At 27.7% G+C, this 24,261-nt stretch overlaps 1 protein-coding gene across 1 annotated transcript; it reads left to right on the top strand.

Moving 5' to 3' along the window:
• The first annotated feature begins 5,397 nt into the window (after positions 1-5,397).
• On the top strand, positions 5,398-24,131 carry LOC119689604 (hydroxysteroid dehydrogenase-like protein 1). Its single transcript, XM_038104472.1, has 5 exons — positions 5,398-6,589; positions 15,931-16,053; positions 18,053-18,163; positions 23,020-23,468; positions 23,783-24,131. The coding sequence occupies exons 1-5, from the start codon at positions 6,370-6,372 to the stop codon at positions 23,888-23,890; spliced, it is 1,011 nt and encodes a 336-aa protein (XP_037960400.1). The 5' UTR covers positions 5,398-6,369; the 3' UTR covers positions 23,891-24,131.
• The last annotated feature ends 130 nt before the right edge of the window (positions 24,132-24,261 follow it).

A 24,261-nucleotide genomic window follows, 5' to 3' on the forward strand; every position in this document is an offset into this window, starting at 1 on the left:
TATTAGCATCGAACTGCTTAAAATGAAATCATCTTCATAACTGAAATTATTATAAATAATGTTTTCTTATATATTTTATGTCCAGCTACAGGTCACCCTTTTTTTAAATTAACGTTTGTTTAACAGTTTTTAATATATTTTATATTTTGACACTCTTTGCGAGTCATCATCAGAATCAGAACTCCAAAATTATTATTATTACTATTATGAAATGTGAATTAATTAAAAAAAAGATAAAGAAATATATAAATTAAAAAAAAAAGTTTCATTAAAATTTGATTACGACTATACTATATGAGGATTACTTGTACAATAAGTAAAGCACTCTATGTATGTTCAAACAGAAAAAGACAGAAGGAAAACTTGTGTAAGAAGTGCAGAAGCCAAATTTAAGTTCTAAATTTTCCGATGCTTCTAATATATTTTTTTATTAAAAATAATTAAGATGTTTTTCAAAGAATAGTAAACCACAACAACAAAAATTTTTTTTATATTATTTTAATTGATTGAATTTTTGGCTGAACATACAGCTGTTTTGAGCATTGCCAAATACCCATGATCAGTGGTCTTGGAAATAATTATTTAATTTAATTATTCGTAAATAATTTTTTGAAACTGCAAGTACCAAAAATCGAACTCGTGTCCTGCCAAATTTGAAGCTTCGAGTCAACGCTCCTTAAACAATTAAATCAAAGCCGTACTTGACTTTTATGTTCGCACATTTTTCTGTAGTTCTGTCACTTTTCTTACGAAAGTTAAAAAAAAAAAGAAAAAAAAAAGAAATCTGCAACCAATTGTAGAATAATTTAATTAATTTAATTGAGATAAATTATAAATTTGCTAGCTCAGAAGCTAAATATGTCATATTAGGCTATGAGAACAACATAAAAATAATTGCAATTAAAAAATTCCGATACAGAGTCAGCAATACTGATTCTCATTACTATTTTCAACTTAAAAAAAACATACAAATTAAATATATTTACTCATTATAAAATACCTTGTTGTGCAATGTTTTAAGTTTTAAACAAATTACTTCAGAAATCAACTGTTGAATTGTACCACAGACAAATATTATTTGTCTGTGATTGTACTGAATTATGTTATCGCATTTGTCTCTCAGTGTGGTTTGTTTATCAGCAAATTGCGCACATGGTTGTTGTCTCTACTATACTTTAAATAATGCTTTTAAAGTTTTTAAAAACTTTAAGCTTTTGAGAATAAAGCTTTTATGGAAATGGTCAAAAAATAAATGTCAAAAAGTATTTTAGATTTTAGTGTCAAAATCGATAAAACCGTGCGATTTGAGTTTTTATTTTAAATAATTTAAAATAATTTTTGTGAGTATAAAAAAAATTGAACAGTTATAAAATAAACTAAATTGTTTATATAAATTGCAAATAAATTAAATAAATTGTTTAAAATTTTCAAATTATATTTGCAGTAAAAATAATATTTACAATTACTAAAAATTTAGTGTAACTTTTAATGAAATTAGTTTTCGACTTCCATCAAATATAAATTTTATTTTTAATATATAATTAATAATTAAAATAATTTAAAATTAGTGTGAGTTTATTATAGTGTAACTCATAAAAAAAAATTCATATGGGAAACGAAAATTAGGTCTTGCATTTAATTTAGCTAGAAAGACGTGTAAAAAAGGTTTTGTTTCACAATTAAATTATTTTGATATAATTAATTGGATATATTTTTTTTGCATATGTAAGAATATTTATTAAACAATAATATATTTGATTATTTTAATTCACTACATTTTCAACAATGACGTCATTGTTTGAATACTAACCTATATCTTAGAGTATTTAGACTAATTCTGTTCACATTTCAGCCATGCGCAAACTACTGTATCTGCTTCTATGTACAAGTATCTTATATTATTTAAATCAAATATTATCAGAAACGCAGTGCTCTCACTACAGTTGTACCGAAAATATTAAAAATAAACTGTAAGATTTTAATATTGCACAATCAGACAAACTATTAGTGAAAATTTCCATTATAATAAATTTTTTAAATCTGCGAAATCCAGTAGTACCATAAATTTTATATTATCTAAAGCATTTTATTAAATTTTTTTTTAATTATTCAATAAATGTATAAGTAGCATATATCTTATGAAACTATAACCATCTTAAGCAGTAATTCTTCTTCATGAAACTTACCAAAATAATGGTTTATTTATTGAATAAGAATAATCGAGGTTTTATGTAAAAATATTATTTTATTACCATGACTTTCTAAGTTTTAAGTTCGTAGATTAGGTTCTATACATAAGAAAGAATATATAAATCAAGCAACAAATAATGTTACTACAAACAGAATAGTAAATTTAACAAATAAATATAAAAATATAATTAATTAATTAATTCAATTATTCTACAGCAGGTTCATGATTTCGTTCTAATATAAACACAGCAAGTAAATTTATTAATAAAACTTTCACAGCAAATTAACAAAACTCCAGAAAAATGTTCAAACATAAAAGTTAAGTACGGTGTTGATTCAATCGGTTAAGGTGCGCTGACTCTGAGCTTTAAATTTGGCAGGACACGAATTCGATTCTTGATACTTGCAGTCTCAAAAAAAATTGTTTACAAGTAATTAAATAAAAGAATTATTTCCAAGACCGCTGCTGATGGGTATTTGGCAATACTCGAAACAAGTGTATGGTCAGCCAAATATTGAATTAATTAAAATAATACAAAAAAAGTTTTTGTTGCTGTAGTTTATAACTATTCGAAAAATATCTTTATAAAAATATTACTTCATGATAACAATAAATATAAAAATATAATCTTAACATTTTCGTTTTATGTATACTCATGACTTTAATAATTAATTCTCAGTTTTATAATCTAAACAAAATTCCATGATATATCCAATAAATATTTTCGATTTAAATTTGTTTAAGTGTGGAAAGTGATTTCTTTGTCCGAACAGTGATAAAATCCGTATATATGTGATATGCAGGATATGACAGAATCAAGTATCCTACATACATTTTGTATCGTCTAAAAACTATTTATAACAGTAACTATTTATCTATACCGCTTATATTGTATTTTTAATCCATCAAATCCATTTACATCTATTTACATCTATATATAAAAAAGTGATATTTTTGTAAATACATTTGAACTTAAGAAGTCTTTGATTTAATTGATATAAACGCATAAAACTATCCATTATCACAGTATTAGTATACCTTATAAACGAATAGCAATATATATATTGTACATCTGATCACCTGGAATTTAGTATGTATTAAGATATTTTTTAATAAATTTTTAGTTATTATATCAATTAGCTTGTCAAAATGTTTCCAGAGTAGCGAAAAAGATATTGAAGATCTAATAAACTAAATATATTGATCAGTTCGACAATATAATATCCATCTTTTAATGTTTGCCTGTCGGTTTATTTTTCAGCATATTTTTTGAAAGCAGAAGAACAAAGCATGGTCTTCAGTTAAAACAAATTTTAGAAATCGTATATCTTATTTATTTTAATAATTTATTCAATTATTGACTTTATTATAAACATTGTAAAATCAGCTCAAAAATTCTTGTCAAAGAATAGACAAAGAAGTATTTGATTGGCATATTCATTAGAGTGTCAAATATTTTATACTAACTCGAGTAATATAATTACCCTATATCGTTTTGCAAATATAAGCTGTCAAAATTTTGACACAATGATTTACATTTGACAGATTTCAAGAAAATTGGTTTATTTCGAGCTGCTATAATAGATAACTAATAAATGCAAATATACTATATACTTACATGCTAACATATAAGTTTAACATATCGACATATGAAACAAAAAAAAGTATGAGTAATCATTTTGATATTATAGAATCATAAAACTTTTTTTAATCACACATCCATGGATTGGATATTCACGTCTATATAACAGACGTTTATCCATTATTGCTGTTCTTATGTACTTTGGGTGAAACTATTAAAAACATTTTTCAACTACTTCAGTGCATTCAAATATCCTAATTATATTTTAAATGTATTGAAAATAATTTATAGAAATTTCTGATGAAAGTTTTTCAATACCCGGACACCATTATACGATGTTTTAAGAAATATAGACAGCAAAATCTAAAATTGTGAAAATTTTAAAAGATGTTTAATATATAAATAAATAAATTTGTAAAGATTTTAACCAACGATAATAAATAAGTGCAATGATTAAATAAATAAATACTTACATAAGTGCAGAGCAAAAAAAAATTTCTAGAAAATTTCAATTTATGGTACTTTACCTTAATTTACTCGAACTCGCACACAGCCTTAGATAGAAATTAAAGTAATAGTAAGAAAATTTAAAAATCCGAAATTTTTTTTTATTAAGTTATTTCGGATATCGTTAAATTAAATTTTTTTTATAAAGTTTTTTATTTTTATTTTATGACAAATTTTTTTATATTTATTTTATTTTATATTTACTATTTATAAGTTTATCTTTTATGTCAATAACTTCCTTCAGATGAAGGAAATTATCGATGTTAGTCGAAATTTGAAAATAATATAAGTTAACTTTTAATATAAACAAGTGTTTTGTTCGATTAATTTTTAATAAAATAAATTTATTTAAAAGTTAGACGAATTCGAATAGAAAAGAAACGACAAGAACAAAAATTTTAATTAATTTATTGAAATTTGGCTGACCATAACTTCCTTCAGATGAAGGAAATTATCGATGTTAGTCAAAATTTGAAAATAATATAAGTTAACTTTTAATATAAACAAGTGTTTTGTTCGATTAATTTTTAATAAAATTAATTTATTTAAAAGTTAGACGGATTCGAATAGCAAAGAAAAGACAAGAACAAAAATTTTTATTAATTTATTGAAATTTGGCTGACCATACAACGTCTCTTGGCTGTTTCGAGTATTGCCAAGTACTCATCATCAGTGGTCTTAAGAAATATTCGAATTTTTTAATTAGTTTATAGTCCGTATATAATTTGTTTAGACTCCATATGCCAAGCTTAGTCAAAATATTAGATAAATACTCGTATAAGTAAACTTTTAATATAAACGATTGTTTTATTAAACCAATTAGCCCATATATAAAAAAATAAATACTATAAAATTTATTTAATTAATTTTTTAATGAATTAATATGTTGTTATTAAAAAAAAAAAAAAAATTTCATTAAATTGCATTTATTATGTATTCTTTCTTCACACATGAATCAGAAGCCGTGCATGTAAGCATTTCATTTCGGTAAGTGCCGCGAAAAATGGGTCACAATTGCAACAAGAAACCCGAAAATAGTTGTCGCTTCGTTACAAGGGAAACCTGTTCTTTGTAATTTCAGCTTAAATAGCAACAACAAATGTAATCACTTTTTTTTAATTAAAATTTTCTTATTTCGTTTTATTTTTCATATTGTAACAAACTAGTTTTTCCCAAAAATTTCTGTAAGTGATTGTGTAGTACCAAAATTTTCAAGCCGAAAACAACAACAACAATATCAAGAGTTCAGAATCGTAAAGAGATTACAACAGCTGAATATGGCTGAAGCACAGCTTCCAAGCGGTGACTCAGAAGCGGAACAAAACCATTGCAGAAGCATCCATCGCGCCTGCATGTACCCGTAAACGAATCTGATAATGTAACTTCTTGTACAATTTCATGTTAAATTATTTTTGTTTTTTTTTTTTTTGGTTTTTGGATTCGTTTCAGTATCTGAAGCTCCGCTTGCAACTCAAATTGAATGTGTGCTTCGCCATTTAACGTCTGCAGCACTTCAATCAGTTCGCGTTCGGCGTTCGTTGCTGCGGTTTGCGTTCCGATACAAAATTCAAGTCTTCAATTATTCAATTATTCAATTGAATAGGCGCAATGAAATAGAGTATCTTTGCATTTTTTAAAAAAAGTCTATAATAATTCGAAAATCGAATAGAAAAGTAGCTCAGTCAATTCGAACTGAAAGTTTAAATAGTGAAGTTCAATTGTGGGTTAAATTTAGCATTTCACGCTGAAGCAAGCAAAAACACTGAAGTACTCAATAGTTTTGCTTTATCAGCCCATAATACCAGTGATGTAAAAATTAGGAATATAAGTGATTATGTTGACCATGCTCTAGCGTTGCCTACAGTTTTTCCATATGTGAATAAATGAATAATAGTGGTACCAGTAAAAAGTGCTATTCGAAAAGTGAATTCAGTAGTGTAGTAGACTATATCTGAAAAATAAAAAATAAATAAATAAAGAATTTGATAAGCGCATATAGTTTATGATAATTCAAACTGATAAGAATAAAAAAAATTCTTCTTTTGCTTTTTGTGTATAAAATTTTATTACAAAAACTTTACTTATTATAATGTCAACAGTCGTGGAAGTGAGCATATTTACGCTACTGAAAATGGCATTCATTTGGCAATTGATTTCGTACTTTATTTACTTGATCGGATTCTTAGCCATCACTGCGTTCCTATTTGATAACTTCAAATCAACAGTGATGATAGTGAAGTCCTTACTGGAACCATATTTTCAACCGCAGCTACCACAGACGCTAACCGAGAAATTTGGAAAATGGGCAGGTAAGATTAATTGTTGTAAATGTTTTTTCTGAAATTTTTTGAAAATTTAATTAATTTAATTACATTCAAGAATTGATTTCATTCTGTAAAAGAAACAGTATTAACAATTTCTGGATTATATTATAATTTTGTAACAAGGTTAAATAATCCACAGCACAAATTTGAAGCATTCGCTTATTTCAATTTTAATGAATTCTAATATATTGCCATCAAAATAAGTATAAACAAACTAAATTAAATTTTAATAATGTATAATCTATGTTAACACTTCTCGTATCAAGTTCTGAAAATTTCTATAAATAAGAAACGAAATAAACAACTACAATAAGCGTGGTTATCGCCGCCAAAATAAGGAAATGGATCATATTGTTCCAAAAACATGATACTAACTACTCTTACATTACACATATCAGGCAGCCCAAATACACTGCTATTCTTTAAAGAGCAGTATTTTTTATGTGGAAATAAATATTCTTCAACAAATTAAAAAAATATTACAAAGACTGTAACGTTTCTGAAATACTAAATATATCAATACTTTTTTAAAACCAACTTTTTGCACAAAGCACGGTTTTGAGTTAATCAACGTACAATTCAGAGTCGCAGGCCACACGAATCTAAAACTATAAATTCGTCAGCCATTTGGATCAATAAATTTTCCTAGACTTACCAACGCTTAACTATGTTTTACTTCAAACTTTAGCCTATAAAATGTCTTGATCCAATAAGTCAAGTAGATTTGCGTTTAGTGGTTAGAGAGGTGGCCGTGGAGGCGACCGTTGAGATGGCCGTGAGTGAGAATAAATTGGGGCTTACCAATACTTAACTATGTTTTAGTTCTAACTTGAACCTATTAAATGTCTCGATCCGATAAGTCAAGTAGATTTGCGTTTGCTGGTCGTGGAGTTGGCTTTGAGTTAGAATGAATTAAAATTTTCAACGTTTTTTTCCATTCCATGTTGGTTAGTGTGTGGCTTGTGTAATGGTATAAAATCTCTTTCTTAGTAAAGTATTAAAATGTTTGATTAACCATATCTTTAAAGAACCATCGCGGTACACATTTGTATTAATAATGACTATCATAACATCCGCCCAAACCAACACAAATCCTTGTACTTGGGTTGCTGTAAACATTCGAATGATTTAATTTAAATAAAAACCTCTCTATTAGTTGAACTCGATCATGGTATATCAGAAATGATAGTGTCGATAGTATACAACAGTATATATATCAAATACAGAATGCTGAAATTGTTTATATTCTATTGATGCTCAGACTTATTCAGAATTATACTATCCTCAAACAAATGGATTATATATTCCAATATGCTGGACTTCAAACTATAGTTCTGTAAATTCAACTGTATAACTGATTATCAGTATGCAATGAAACTATTGTTACAGTGGGTTATACTAGTGATCACAGAAACTATTGGGTGAAAGTGCTTTAGACACTAACTTGCATTTCATGAAGCAAAAAAGAAGAAGAAGACTCGATAATTTTATATATTTACTAATAGCTCAGTTCGAATGTTTTCTACTGTTCACATCCAGAAAGACTATATCGTGAAATTCCCTAAATTCTTACAAATACAACAGTAACTACAGTATTTCGAACTTATCTCTTTTTTTGTTTTCTTTGAACATTTAGCGTGCTCTTGCTCTCTCTCTAGCACTTGTAGAACTTAACTCTGAGCTCATTTTCAATTATTCATTTTGTAATTATTTTCTATTTACTAAGCTATTTGATGTCTACTGTGGCGCAGGTTTCAGTCGGCTTCTGCTCAAATAAACTTTTCTCCAATCCATACTATAGAGTTTTGCAGAACAACCACTTTCATCATAACGTACTATATCTTCTATATCTTGTATATAATCGTTTTTTGTTAATAATATTTTGTTTAAATGCAGTGTATTATGTTCATTTAAAATAGCCATTTAAACCATATGTTTTATGTAAAAGAACAGCAGTATTATAACGTTTATATATATGTTACATACATACGTATATATCATAACAAAAAAAAAAAAAAATTAAATTGAAGACAAAAAAATATTTTTTCAAATAATTACTATAATATTATTTATTTATCTCTGTGGAGTATTTTCAAGCTTAAGTTCAGGACTAACTCATAATAAAAATATTTAAAAAATCTGTTAATTATCTTCAGCATTTTTTCAAGATAATGTGTTTTTCTATTACTTAGACCCATTATTAATTCTGTTAATTGATATTCACTATAATCTGCTGATTGGTAAAAGTCTGAATAGGCACCTTCTTCTTTGACACTATTGTCTATTGAGAATATTAAACTCTTTCATTTCGTATGATATTCTGATAACGTCTTCTAGTTAACGATATTAAGAATCATGCAATATACGCATAAACATTGTCTTCCTATATATATATATATATATATATATTTATCTGACTGTAGGTCCCTTCTTGTTAAATAATTCAGCATTTTATATTTTTTATTTTACTCTATATTTCGACTCTCCTTGAGAGTTATCATCAGGATTATGATCTACTTTAAATTAATATTATTTAAATTATATATACGTCATCCTCTTTGTTCTATCATCTATATTGACTTTCTATTTTGTTTTGTTTTTGATCTACTTTGGTATATAGTTTTCGATTTAAAATATTAATTGAGTTAATTAATTTGATTATTTTTTTCTGGGAATAATATTTTAAATTTCTAATTTTTTAAAAATAATTCTAAAATTATTCTAACTTTTAAAAATAGCCTCTTTGTCTACATAAAAAGCGTAGCTTTCGGCATAAATAATTAACTCTTGAATTTCTTAATGAAATTTCATAACGAAATGCGATTATATAGTAGATATGAGCCGATATTGATATGATATATATTTAAAAGAAATTAAATAAGTATAACATAGCAGTACTATAGCTGTGAGTTCTCATAGCAATCCTTTCTATTAACTCTGTAACTCAAGTCTACCTCGGGTACAGGAATGAATATGGATTATAACATATGTATATGCCATGCACGTATGAGTCGTTAGTTCAAACACTATCTCAATTAAAAAATTCGTACTAAAAATATTATATAGTTACTTTTTACTTATTTTGAAAATAATATATTGACCAGAGATTTTGAAGGCTTTTAGTAAAATTTACAAATTTTTTGTTTGTCATCACTGATGAATGCCCAAAACAAATATTCATGCATTTACATATCTAATTTTAAAACATTTATTTTCATCAACATTTTTTAGCTTGTAACAAAATTCATATTTGCACAAATTAGCATTCGGCGTTACAAAATCTACAAAAACAGAGTTAAATTATTATAATATAAAAAAAAAATGTTTAAATATTTACCTTGTAATATAACAATTTAACTAATGAATTGCCTAGAGATATGGAATAAAAAATTTTTATATAAAACTGAACAAAATATAATTTTTCGTCAATAGTTCTCATTATACGTAAACCTTAAACAAAAAAATATTTAATTCTGTGTTTTTTACTTATATATTATTTATATGAAATATATTTTATATATTTTAAAAATAGTAATCATTTAAAATTTATTATAATATTCACTACTGATATATGTAAATGATTTCATTCCTCCATTTCTCCAATTACTACACTTCCATTAAAGATTTTTCTTGCATTTTTTTAATTCCATACTACACATGACTCTATAAAAATAAAAATTCGATTCTAAGTATTTAACAAAACTATTCAAATTCTTTTTATATCTATGAATGAGTTAATAAAAGTTCAATTAAAGATAATTAACATATATGCCTATGGTCACGCAATATTACCATTCATAGTAAAACACATAAAGACAGTGCGGTCTCATACAGCATAGAAAACCTAATCGATCTGTTAGGGTTGCAAATCCTTAAGAGCCCCGTTATTGTGGACGTTTCTTATTTATCTTAAATACTTCAACCAATACAGAAATAGGCATATAATGTCTTAATAATTTATATATTTCCAATTCGTACAAATAACGCACAACGCCAAGAAATTATGTATTTATACTCATAATCTATATATTATATTTAAAGACTATATTATGTTTACCAAGATGTTACTAATGTTTTAAGAATTTTGCTCCCGAATGCTCGTGTAAAACATGAATCTTTTTAATTATAAATTTCACATATTTCTTACATAGTATATATATGTACATATGTTTCATTTTCACATATCTCCTCTTCAACTTTCTGGAAAATCCAATTTATATGAAACAACCATTTACTTTTAATATTGAGTGAACTGTATTTATAATATTATTAAAAGTCTTAGCATAAAATATCCAGTTTTTTTTTTTTTCAAAGAAAAAGGTTGGGAAGTAGTCACTGCGTCACTGCATCCTCGAGGATTATTGTGGCATACCCACTTCAGTTCCATAGACGAGTAGCAGTTAAGAATGCCAATATGTCCTTTAGAGAGATGTTGCCTAATTCCGTTATAATCGGATAGGCAATGGATAAGTATCCAGTTGCTATCTAATATTCAAATAATTCGAAGAAGATTCTAACTCCAAGTACTATAGACTTCAAGTAACAAATCACTTGCTACAAATAAAGATTTCTGATCCATTAATAATTTTAAATACTCTCTTAAAAATGTCTTTCAAATCTTTATCGAAAGAGTTTGTCAAAATTGTAATATTTCATAGTGCAATATTTTATATATGCTGGTGAAAGTAATGCTTAGGTATGCCACATGATGATCTTGCATCACAAATATCAATTTCAGCACAATATCAATGTTTTCTGGTACAACAACTGATTTTGGACGACCTTTTCGAATATCGTCAGTAAGCAAACTGCGGTCACGATTAAAATTATTGTACCAGCGTTTCACAGCAGCAAAGAATGGGACTTCATCGCTAAATGTGAAAGTTGATCGATACACTCTTGTCTTGATAACCCATATCGAAAGTCGTAATAAATCATCAAAATATTAATAGTGACCCTGGTAGGGATTTCACAAAACTCACCAGTGTCGGAATGATTCAACTTACTTAACTTATACATCAGGTTACGATAATCGATACTGTAATCAGAGAAAATGTTGAAGTCTGTATACTAATCATAGAAAACCTTTAAGATGCACTCTTGTCTTGATAATCCATATCGAGAGTAGTAATAAATCATCAAAATATTAATAGTGACCCTGGTAGGTATTTCACAAAATTCACCAGTGTCGGAATTATTCAACTTAGTTAACTTATACATCAGGTTACGATAATCGATACTGTGATCAGAGAAAATGTTGAAGTCTGTATACTAATCATAGAGAACCTTTAAGTCTATCAGGCATAACGAAGTATTCTTACTTTATTTGATATTTACTTTGCTGTGATAAGAAACTATTTTGCTTGATGTTGGTCTACATTATTTTTCAAGTGGTTGTCAAGTTTTCTTTCCTCCAATTTTTTGAGAACTTCATTCCACTAGCTCTGTGAGTCCGTACTAAAGATATTTAATATCATTTTTTTGGTTTTGATTTCGACTGATTACAATGTTTACAATACTGAAATATAAATTGTCAGTTAACTTGTAACCATATTTGAACTCTAAGTTTTGTATTGTAGTTTACTATAAATATTTTATTCAAAAATTTTTAATTTTAAGCCAAAAACAATTTATTTTTTTTGCGCTTTCTTTCAAAACCCAATAACAAGTGTGGTAATGCAATCGGTAATTGCCATGCAACGCTGCTTTTCTTTGTATCTTGTATCTTGTCGATGCACAGTACGTGCATAAATTTTTATTGCAACTATCACAGAGCAGCACGATGAATACAAGTACATATGTCATTCAACTTCGGAACGATGGAAGAAAGTATACTTGACTACTTGTATTTGTTATTACTAGAGTTGTACATAATTATCTTATTATTCCCGGCTTTATAAACTATTTGCTAACATTTCTATCAGTAGCATTTTTAAATCGATTTCTTTTTTTTTCATAATGTGATTTTTATAACAAATGGCTTTTCCGTTTATAAATTTTTATTATAAAAAATGAAAAAAATATTTAATTATAAATATGTAATTTATTTAAACAAAAAGTAAGCCTTTTAATAATGTTGTTTTTCATTTTATCCACAATTTGTTAAATCATTGTCGGAGGTTAACTGATTAATGACAAAATTTTTTCTTGCTTATAATTAAAGTTTTTCAACTGAAAATAATAATAATAATGATATTTCTTGTCGCGTGCTGTGTCAATGAGTTTCAGAAATGTCATTTGTTTATAGACCATCCAAAAGTTTTTATTCCGAAATTCAAGTTGATTCTTTTTTTCAATTTCTCAGTTTATATGTACCATATATATATAAAGTTTATTAAAATGCATACATTCATATATTCAGAACATCTGTATAAGAGTATATATTCAAGCTAAATTTTAGAATTAAATACATATTCCTAAAAATTTGAATTCAGTTTTTATGGAGCAAATAAAATGGGAAAATGGTAAAATAACAATTAAAATATCAAACAGCAAAATCAAAAATAAAATATAAAATTAATTTATTTTAATTTATTAAAATCGATCATTTATCTTTTTCCGAGGCAATTGTTGTTCTTCGAGCATATATTTAACTTGGATAGATTGTTCGTCTCGTCCACCAGAATTATTTATCGACATTCTCTGGTCTAAATCCACTATGTTCAACTTAACAGGATCACAGCGTGTAGAATGTCTTACGCATGCAAGCTCTACACCACGCATAATGGTCTTACGCAGGGGGAAGCTCAGTGCCAAAAGCACTATTCTGGGGTACATCTGCATCTGGGTTTTACCCTTTGATCCCGAACATTTATCAATTATAATTGAATCGGCAAATGGTTAGTCAAATTGACGCACCACTTAAATAAATTGAATCTTTCCGATGTCTGTCAATTTCGTGAAATTGACATCGAAAACTAGGATAGTATTTTTTAGAGTGCCCATCTCATTCCAGACAAAGGATTTCTATCTCACACTACCCACATAAATTTTGAAAAGCACTTTCAATAACACAAAAGACAACAACGTTTAGGTTGTATTGTTATGCGCCCATATATACACTTAAACAACAAACCCCAAACCGTTCTAAAATTTATCAAAAATCTAACATTATAACTAATAGATTTGTTTTGGTCACAATACATCTTGAGTTATATTAATAATAATAGTAACTGATAATATTGCCCACACCATGTTTCCGTTTAAGTCCACGTATATTTGCACTACTACTAAAGTGATACTTTTCTTCTCCAAAAAAGTTGAGATATTTTTATTTAATGTCTTTAGCTCCATTATTTGAGTTTCGTAGTAGAAAGTACATAAAGTCTTAACGTAGAACTGTTAAATAGCAGCGTTCACTTTTTCAGGAGTAAAGACTGTCTATATGCGTAACAAATAAAAATATATTATATTAAGCAAATAACTAAACTGAAACTAAATCCAATAAGATGAATTACAGACAAATATATATACAAGCACAGAGTTTGTAAAGATATTAGTACCTGTATCTCTTCTTTTTCTATGGTTATGAAAAAATCTTTTTCATCCGATCAATCCTTTAACTACGAATACTTGGAAAACACACATTCATCGGAGTGTTGCCAACTGAAAAATCATCGAAAAATACTTCAAAAGAATGCAGTACTATAAGTTCCCTTAATAACAAAACCTAATATCAAGATCTAGTCCAAATATATATAAAGATCTCAATATCTGTTATTGTAAGTACTTTATTTACACTAACGCTCGAAGCCATAAAATTGGTTATTCTATGTTTGTAAAGGGTTTGGCACCAGAAATCATAACTATTCAATTTGATCTGCTAAAAAAAAACTACTTAGTAATCAAATGGATTAATAAAATAAAGCTTAGAAATGTTTAATGCTTAGTGATTATCCATTAATAGCAATGATTATTAGCAATAATGATCATTACTGCTGATAATCGCGGTATACCGCTTTTAACACATTTGAAATTCCAATTATTTAAATTATTTACTACAGACATTTTTAAGGGTTTTCGAGATTTCAGCTTAAAATGTTTTGGGTTTGGATATGAATTCAAACTCACATTTGTATTGATAGTGACTATATTAAATTTACGAATAATTATAAACAATTTGTTGCCGCTCTTCGGTTTGAAAACCCCTGACTATTCTTTGAATGTGAAGTATTGAACCTATCTAACCTGCTGTGGATGATCTCTCTACCGATGTTGAAATGCCTAACCACCAACAAAAGTCTAAATTTAATTTAGGCTATATTATAAGAATTAATTACTTTCTAAAGTCATGGACCAGTAAACTTATTCTCCAACTTATTCTCTATTATTATTTCAAGAACTATAAGAATAAGATGGGTTTAGCTTTCAGTGCTAATGCTGTATAACACATTTATACCATAAACACTTTCTAAAATCTGTTTGCTTCCGTTCTTATTACAGCTTTGGTATTCCTATCGTAGATTTATCACATTGGCAATAATGTTAATCCTTTATGTTGGTGTTTCAATGTTAACCGATTATATAGCCTGATTTATAAGGTTATCAATCTTAAAGGAATGGACTCTATTCATTCTATACTATACTCTTCTATACTGTTAAGAAACTTTTAATACTTTTTTGCTTATTTTTTTTATTTTTAGACATGATTATATAGTTTTTCTCAAATATCAAGTATGATTAACTAAATATTAAGCAATTACCGCATGAAGCGAGCAGAACCTGTACTAAATTTTGTTTTGCTTCCAAGTGTCCAAATTATTTACATGATTTTGCAAATATTGTTACTTGCTAATGAATACAAACAATATTAATTGCAAAATTTTGAAAACACATGGTAAAGTAAATTTACTTTAATGTACACTTCAATATGCAATATTTTGGAATACACCTTCGCTTCACAGCTTCAACCGCTTCCGTTGAATAAACATTGCACTGAGTGCAACTTGACCAGATATTTCAAAAAGTTCATAGCTGCATTTGGTTGCAATGAAGCATTCAAATCTCAAAGCAATAAACCCACAAACAATATTTGAATATTTTTTTTATTTTCTAAATACAGTGTGAATTTTAATTTCAAGAAAACTATTTTCACATCTGCATGAATTTTGTTAGAAATAATTTCATTGATGGATTTCGTATTTAACTTCCAAGATACAAATTCAATTAACACTAAAGGCAACCTTATTAAACCCCAATATGCTCATTACTGCAGCGAATATAACCAATTATCAAATGCGTGCTAATTAAAAAACATTTCGCTTATTATTGTTAAACTTTTTTCACCTTTCGTACTACTTTTATTTATTAAAAATATCTTTTTGCAGTTATCACAGGTGCTACGGATGGCATCGGTAAAGAGTACGCTAAGGAATTAGCCAAACAAGGCGTTAATGTGGTACTCATTTCACGAACAAAGGAGAAACTGGTTGCTGTGGCCAATGAAATTGGTAAGTTATTAAATACAAAAGATTTAAATAATAAAATAAAACATATCTTTAATGAACAAAATTTTAGTAAATGTTTCAAAATATGTAATGAAAAACTTTATATACAACCTTACTATACAATTTTCACATCATAAATATTCATATATTATTTAATAATTAATAAAACAACTACAATGATACATATTACAATGACTAGTCTACGAACACAACTATTTAAATTCAATACTTACATTGCTTAATATGTTGGCTTTCGCAAACAAGTGTCATCCTTGGTCTATTAGCCTCTGCCCACAAGACCCATCTCCGACTTGCTGTCGCCTCTTGGTAGTACACAAAGCCTTTTTATTCTTAGTAACTTAATTCTTCAATCGAAAATCTGGACATACAGCGAATCAAATAACTTCCAAATCAAAGCATTTTAAACCGTTCATGTAACCAATCTAACGAATCCGTTAAATATAAATACGCTTAACTAATTCATAGCCTCGATATAACTTATATATTTAACTGTTCCTAACTGGTCTTAATCTAGCCGTTCCACTCGATTAGATACTTATTACTAAGAAGACCATAGTTCTATCCGAACTATCATACCGAAAGACATGAATCTTTTTAATTATAAATTTCACATATTTTTTACATAGTATATATATGTACATATGTTTCATTTTCACATATCTCCTCTCCAATTTTCTGAATAATTCAGATTATACAAAAAAAAACATTTACTATTAATATTGAATGAATAGTTTTTATAAAATTATCAACAGTCTTAGCATAAAATATCCAGTTATGTTACCATCTAATATTTAAATAGTTCGAAGCAGATTCCAACTCCAAGTACTATAGACTTCAAATAACAAATCACTTGCTACAAATCAAGATTTCTAATCCACTATTAATTTTACATTCTCTCTTAAAAATGTCTTTCAAATCTTTATCGAAAGAGTTAGTCAAAATTATAATATTTCATCAATTTATGGAAATTATAAACATAATTCATTTGAAAACAACACTAAGGTAGTCAAGCGGCATATATTAAAAGATTTCATCTATAATTTTATATATAAATCATTCATAGCTCACTTTTATTATAATAGTAAATTTCTTATATATGCTATGGAAGAAGCATAAGTCACTAATTCCGTGTTAGAATATTTGTTAAATATGCTACATACTAATATTTTTCATAACATTTCACAGCTGAGGACCTTTGTGTGTTGCCAATGTCGTGCTATACTTAATAAGCCTTATAATAAAAAAAAAAAAATATGTATTATAAAATATCACTTGACTCGTTAACTTATTTAGTAAGAAATATTTAAACGCTTAGATTGTATCTAAAAAATTTTATTTATTTATACATTTTACCCCTTATAGACCCCATTCTAACTAAATATTTAAGAGTCCACTAGTGTAATTTTGCAGTGTTATGGGTCTGAAAGTTGAGGAAAGGGATGAACTTTCAAGAATCGACAAATAAATTCTTTGAATTTCACTTACCATTTAATTCATATTTTTATAAAAAATACTTGAATGAAAAATATTAAATAAATATAAAAACAAATGAATTTTATGAATTGCTGAACAACTTAGTGAACGTTTAAAAAAGCGTGCATTTTAAAACCAATATTGTATCAATATCAAAATCTGTCGTTATGAATTAATGAAGCATTTCTTTACAAATTTTCAAATGATTCAATATATTCCGGATCTTTTCTAGCTATAATTTATTTAAAGCTAACATTTATAATATATTAAACTAATTGAAAAAGAATAAAAACTTTTATTAGTGCAGTATTTTTTATTTATGGTAAGTTGTAGAAAATTGTGCCTCGGAAAATAATAGTTTTATGTGTTTATGTATATTATTTATACATTATATATATATATATATTTATATTAAACATATATACACATATAAATTTATTTATCTAATGTTTTATTTTTTATTGTGAAATACTAATTAAAATAAATTTGTTTTTTTTTTTTTGTATAGAAAGCGAATTCAAAGTAAAAACGAAATGGATTGCAGCAGACTTTTCCAAAGGACGTGAAATCTATACACACATTGAGCAAGAACTATCCGGAATACCTATTGGCATCCTTGGTAAGCATTGTGTTGTTATTTCTAAAATTATAATTATAAATAGATTGTTTTGAATTGTAAAACTTTTTCGTATTATCATAATTTTTTAGTTTTATAAGATTATAGTAGCCAATTTTTCCAGTAAACAACATTCTTAAATTATATATGTTAGTTATTAGGTTGTTATAGCACAATAGTGATAAAAAAGTTGGTATTCGCTAGGAGGAGCATAGAGCCTCCTAGAGTGAAAGATATTTCACTCGGTACGATTGTTGAGTAGTAGTTTCAACTCTCCCCAGCATTTCCGCCTGTGAGACATTTCCATATCAGTTTCCCTTCTCCAACTGTCTTCGTCCCTTCTTCTGCTACCCAACGGGTTCCACTTAATCACCATTCTTTTGGTGTCACCAGTCGGTATGCTTAAACTGTAATCGGCCCAGTTCCATTTGCGTTTTTTGATTTCGGTTCTTATAGGTTTTTGTTGAGTTAAAGACAATAAACGTAAAGACCATTTTGAATTGTATTTGACCAAAATACTTTAACAATTTTGCGTGATGACGGATTTTCGAAAACTTGTAGTGCACTGATGCCCTTTGCCGCAGCATACCAAGATTGACATCCATATAGGATGTTGATGTTGATATGCAGATGTCTGAGTTGGTGATTCATCACCTTAACTCTATTATATCATCCATATAAGAGGCAAGATTTTATGTTGGAGTTAAATATTCGTATTTTACTTCGACATGATAACTAAAGTCTGGAGAACAAGGCTTTATTTAAGCGACTAAACGCTTGTTTTGCCTACTTGATACGGTTCTCGACGTCAAATTATGTTAATAAAAATTGCATTCAGAAGTGTGGTTATAATTATAACTGTAAAATATGATGTGAAAAACCTTAAATTAATTTCAATGCTTCTGTTAACCTTCTTAAACCATGTATTATTTTCTTTAGCCTATTTTATTAAAGTCCTAAATATTCCAAATGGTAAAATATTTTATTTAATATATTAAGAAAAGATTAAGAAGAGATAAATTATATAGAGTATACAGTATAGTCAATGACAGAAAGTTACCATTCATTAAATTGGACATTCATTTAATTGAGTACTCGTATATCTCTTTCTATTGGACGATTGAACCCACTGTCTAAAGTTTTATAGTAAAAGTATAGTCAATGGCAGAAAGTTACCATTCATTAAATTGGACATTCATTTAGTTGAGTACTCGTATAACACTCTTACTCTAATACTATTTCTATTGGACGATTGGACCCACTGTCTAAAGTTTTATATAGATTCCACCTCATTTTAAAAGTGCAAACAAATACGAAAATTAATTTTCCTAATTGTCTGCAATTATTTATTTAACCTGTTCGATAATATGTTCTGTTTAAATATTGTTTTTCTCATTTTAGTAGCTTATTTATTTAATTAACTAAATTTGCTTGTTTATAAACAAATTTTAATGCACAGTTGATGGGGAAAATTCAAATAAAAAACGGAAAATATTTTTTAACTTGGCGATGGTCAATATTAATTTAAATGTTTATTTTGTAGATAAACACAGCGATTGAACAAACTTTAAGGCAAAGTTTAAATGAACTGTAAAAAGAAAAATCATTAAATTTTTATTATCTTATTATTATTATTATTATTATAGCAGAGAAGCGAGATGTACATACGAGTACAACCAAAGGCATCTGAGGCGAAATCTTTGCGATATGTTTATTATTTTTACAGATTTTAAAATAAATCATGAGTTTCATTGTCGACAATGTAATGTCTGCCTTGGTTTATGAGTTAAGCTTAAATATTTTTAAAGGTTGAATAATTTTCAATGCTGAACCATTGCAAGTTTTGACAATAAACAAAATTAACGTTTAATTTCAGTTTTTTTTTTTTGCTAAACCTTATAATTACTTCTTCTAACAGATACTTACCAATGTTATTTTTTTCATTGCAATGATTTTACGTTTTGTATGCAGTTGTGTACGTCTACTTACATGCGTACATCTACGGAGTTACATAAATATTTGGCTTTCATTGGTAGCTACTAGCTGGTGAGATACAGATATAAGAGACCACAAAAAAGTTCAGGTAGTTAAAATTTCAACCTTGTCATGGCTTAGGCGTATTTAAACAATTTACGGTTTACTTATTGAACTCAGCTTGCAACTCAGCTGAGGAAACGAAAGAGGTAAAATGTATAAAAGTGTCATTTACACAATTTTTGTATTTCATGGTTTTTACTTTAATAGTTTACGGTTAATTGTTTTCATATTTTTAAACTCTGAGATATAATTCAACAATTTTTAGTTGTAAAAATTTATAATTATTTTTGTTTTTTTTATTTGGAATTCAACTGAAGCAGCCGTAGTCATTGCTTTATAAGCAAAATTCAATTTTTAAATTAAAACTAACCAACCAAATTATTAATTGTTATTATAGCAATTTTATGATCATATATCATAAATCAAAATTGTGTAATATTAGTCACCCACAATTAGACGTTGAACTAGAAACTTCCAATGGAGCGGGCTCAATGAAAAAATTTTTATAACCAATTTTTTGCATTACAAATGCAATTTATAAGTTTTAATAAACATTAAGAATGAATTATAGTTGTTGTTTAAAAGTAAGAAATAAATAATTTTATTTATTGATTTAATTACAATCAATATATAGGGGGTGATAATATGAGGGAGTCAGTGGCGGAGCTAGACAAACTTTGCACATCGGCGACATCAGAATTGCGAGGCCCCCTTTATAACCCAGTTGTAAAAGTAAATAAGTTACATTCACTAATAAGACAAAGCATGATTGAAAGTTTTATTGCTAATCAATTTAAAATAAACACAAATTAAAATAAATGAATTTTCATACTTTTAGTATCACCCCATTTTTTTTTAAATTATATCATCATGAAGATAGTCTCTCTTGGACCATCATACTTTTCTAGTACGTCTTAAACTTTTTTTAACTTTGCTTCTTTCTTTTCGTCGAAGCTATACTGACTGGAACTGTGAACATGAGTCTGATTACTATATAAACATTAGGGAATATACTTAACTATATTCGATACTTCGAATATAGTTAATGCCATTATCAAATCAAATTGCTCAAAATATTTATTAAGTGCTTAGAATCCACAGTCGGTAACTTTTTGCGAGGCCCCTGCGGGCGCGAGGCCGTCGGCGGTCGCCGACATCGCTGACGCCTAGCGACGCCACTGGAGGGAGTGAACATAGAAGGTAAAGTGTCTGATTGCATTTAACATAGTAAATGCCAGCGCGATCCTTGTCACTGTTCTCTATAAGTTAACACACAGCCTCCGCGTGACCCACTCTGGATAGCTACAATCATACGTGCGTAGTGCACTAACGTGTGCAGCGAAATCCTCCTCATGGATATATAAGGTTATGCGTCGGGCATGGAACACATCACTTAAAAACTCCTTTCAATGCAAACGAAGAGGCAGCCTCAGATAAGGAAATGATCTACTGATGACGACAAACGCAAACGTTTAAAAATTTAAAAAATATGCAACTGGAATGTCCGAAAGTGCATCTATGTATATTTCTTGGCTTAATATCCCCAAGAATTATAAGGTTGACATTACCGTCCTACTGGAAATGCGATGGGCTGCATAAGAATACTCTAAACATTGTGACATCTACTACAGCTGCCATGCAACAAAGCACGAATTCGGAGTCGGATTTGCGGTAAGCCGAAAGTTGAGAAATTTGGTCTCAACATTTACACCAATAAATCAAAGGCTCGCAAAAATCCTTATTAAGGCAACATATTTCTACATTACTTTAATTTGTGCGCACGCCCCGACGAAAGATAAAGATGACGATACAAAGGAAACTTTCTATAAACAGCTTGAACAAGCATATGTACACTGTCCCCACCATTCGGCCAAGCACCACTCACAACTATAACGGACAACTAAGATTTAATTACAATCTTAAATATCATAAACAATGTTATACAAAATAACAAAATAATACTACAAATTATGTCTAATTAGAATAAAGTCATTAAACTCATTAAAATGTATACTTTTGAATATCCATTAGATGTATATATAATTTTTGTATTCCCTAACTTTCTTCTACCAAATAGTCCAGCAACATCCGCTTAAATTTTGTTTTTATAATTATATTAACCAAAACTATAAGATTGATATCAATGACGTCATTGAAGTGTAAGGTCCAGGTCCGTCCAACCTTACGTTACTATCATAAATTTTTAAAATTTCGAGGATGATGCATGCGTATAAAACTTAATCTAATTGCAATATATCATATATACGATATATCAATTAAAGTTTAGTTATAGATGTCAACAATATGTGTACTTATATTTAGTGGTAAGACTTGTTCACAAGTTTTCAAATTTTGGAACTAAGTTTCGAAAATTTAGTTTTGAAATATTAAAACCTTATCTTTTAATCTATTAATTATATATTTCTATAAAGAACAATAAATTTTTATGAAATCTTTTTTTATGAAATACGCTTAATGAAGCGCCATTAAACCCACGAAGTCCATTTCACATATATTGGGTACTATTATTAATGACTAAGTATTGCCTTAATAAAAAATTTGAGCGGTGTGGGCATTACAGTCTTGCAACATTGTCAGTTTTATCTTATTCAATATTTTGAGATATTAAGAACTATATCTTAAAATCAAATATTTTATATGTAAAAACATATGTTATATTTGTGTTAGTAAAAAACTAGGGGATCTATATTTTTTGGATTGAAATTATTGCAGAATATCTAAACTAGTGTTAATATGATATGATATGAATATAGCAGATATGAAAATATTTTTTTTTTGATTTTCATTTTTCTATATTTTAGTAAACAATGTTGGAAAAATGTATGACTTTCCCGATGAACTCGATAATATACCCGAGGATACATTATGGGATATGATTAACATTAACGTGGCTGCAGTAACAATGATGTCTCGGATGATAATTCCATATATGAAGAAGCAGAAGAAAGGTGCTATTGTTAATATTTCATCGGGTAGTGAATTGCAACCCATACCATTGATGGCAGTATATGCAGCAACAAAACGTTACGTCAAGTGTTTAACGCAAGCGATGGAACGTGAATTGGCTGAATACAACATTACAGTACAATGCGTCACACCTCTATTTCTGGTGACTAAAATGAATCAATATTCGAATACAGTTATGAAAGGTGGTTTCCTAATACCGAATGTTAAGAGCTTCACACGTTCCGCAGTATTCACATTGGGAAAAACTATTGAGACGACAGGATACTGGACGCATGGCTTACAGGTGGGTAATTCATAAATATTTTTAATTTTGATTTTTAGTTGAAAACTTACTTTTGAATTAAAAATATTTGAAGATAATAACGATTTAATAAACATAAGTAATAAATAAAAATAGAAAATTCTGATTAATTCAATATTATATTTTTAAATTTGTATTAAAATTATTATATTTAGTTTGGTTAAAAAGTTTATATATGATTTTTATTGATTCATACATAAAATATTATCATATAGAGACTTTATCTTTATCCTAAATTAATTTGAATATATTATTTTAATCAAATGAATTTATATCTAAATCTTCCTACATTTCAGTATTTCGTTATGAAACTGGCTCCAGAATGGATGCGCATACGTATTGGGCATCAAATGACGCGCAGTCTTCGAGATGAATACTTGACAACACAACATAAAGCGAGTTAAGACTGATTCACACATAATCAACTTTTAAATTATTTAAGTTTTTATTAATTGCATCTTAAAGTTTTTGTTTGTATTATATTTAATCACCTTTCTTGTTATCATTTTTATTGTTATTATTTTTTTCCATTAAGGGTTTTATAAATACATTTTGGTATTCATTGTTATTGTAAATAAAGCAGATTAAAATTTAAAAATTCATTAATTTATTTTAATTTTTAATAAAATAACACTTAAAATAAACGATATATTGCATAAGCCTTACTATCGTTGACCTACATAGAACCAGGCAAAAAGGCAGAGCCAGTCCATTACTCCAATACTCCAAGACTTTAAAATTTTTTGGTACACTGACAAAGTTGAAAAACACAGGC

The sequence above is a fragment of the Teleopsis dalmanni genome, chromosome X (genome assembly GCF_002237135.1).
Source record: "Teleopsis dalmanni isolate 2A chromosome X, ASM223713v2, whole genome shotgun sequence".
Lineage (NCBI taxonomy): Eukaryota > Metazoa > Arthropoda > Insecta > Diptera > Diopsidae > Teleopsis > Teleopsis dalmanni.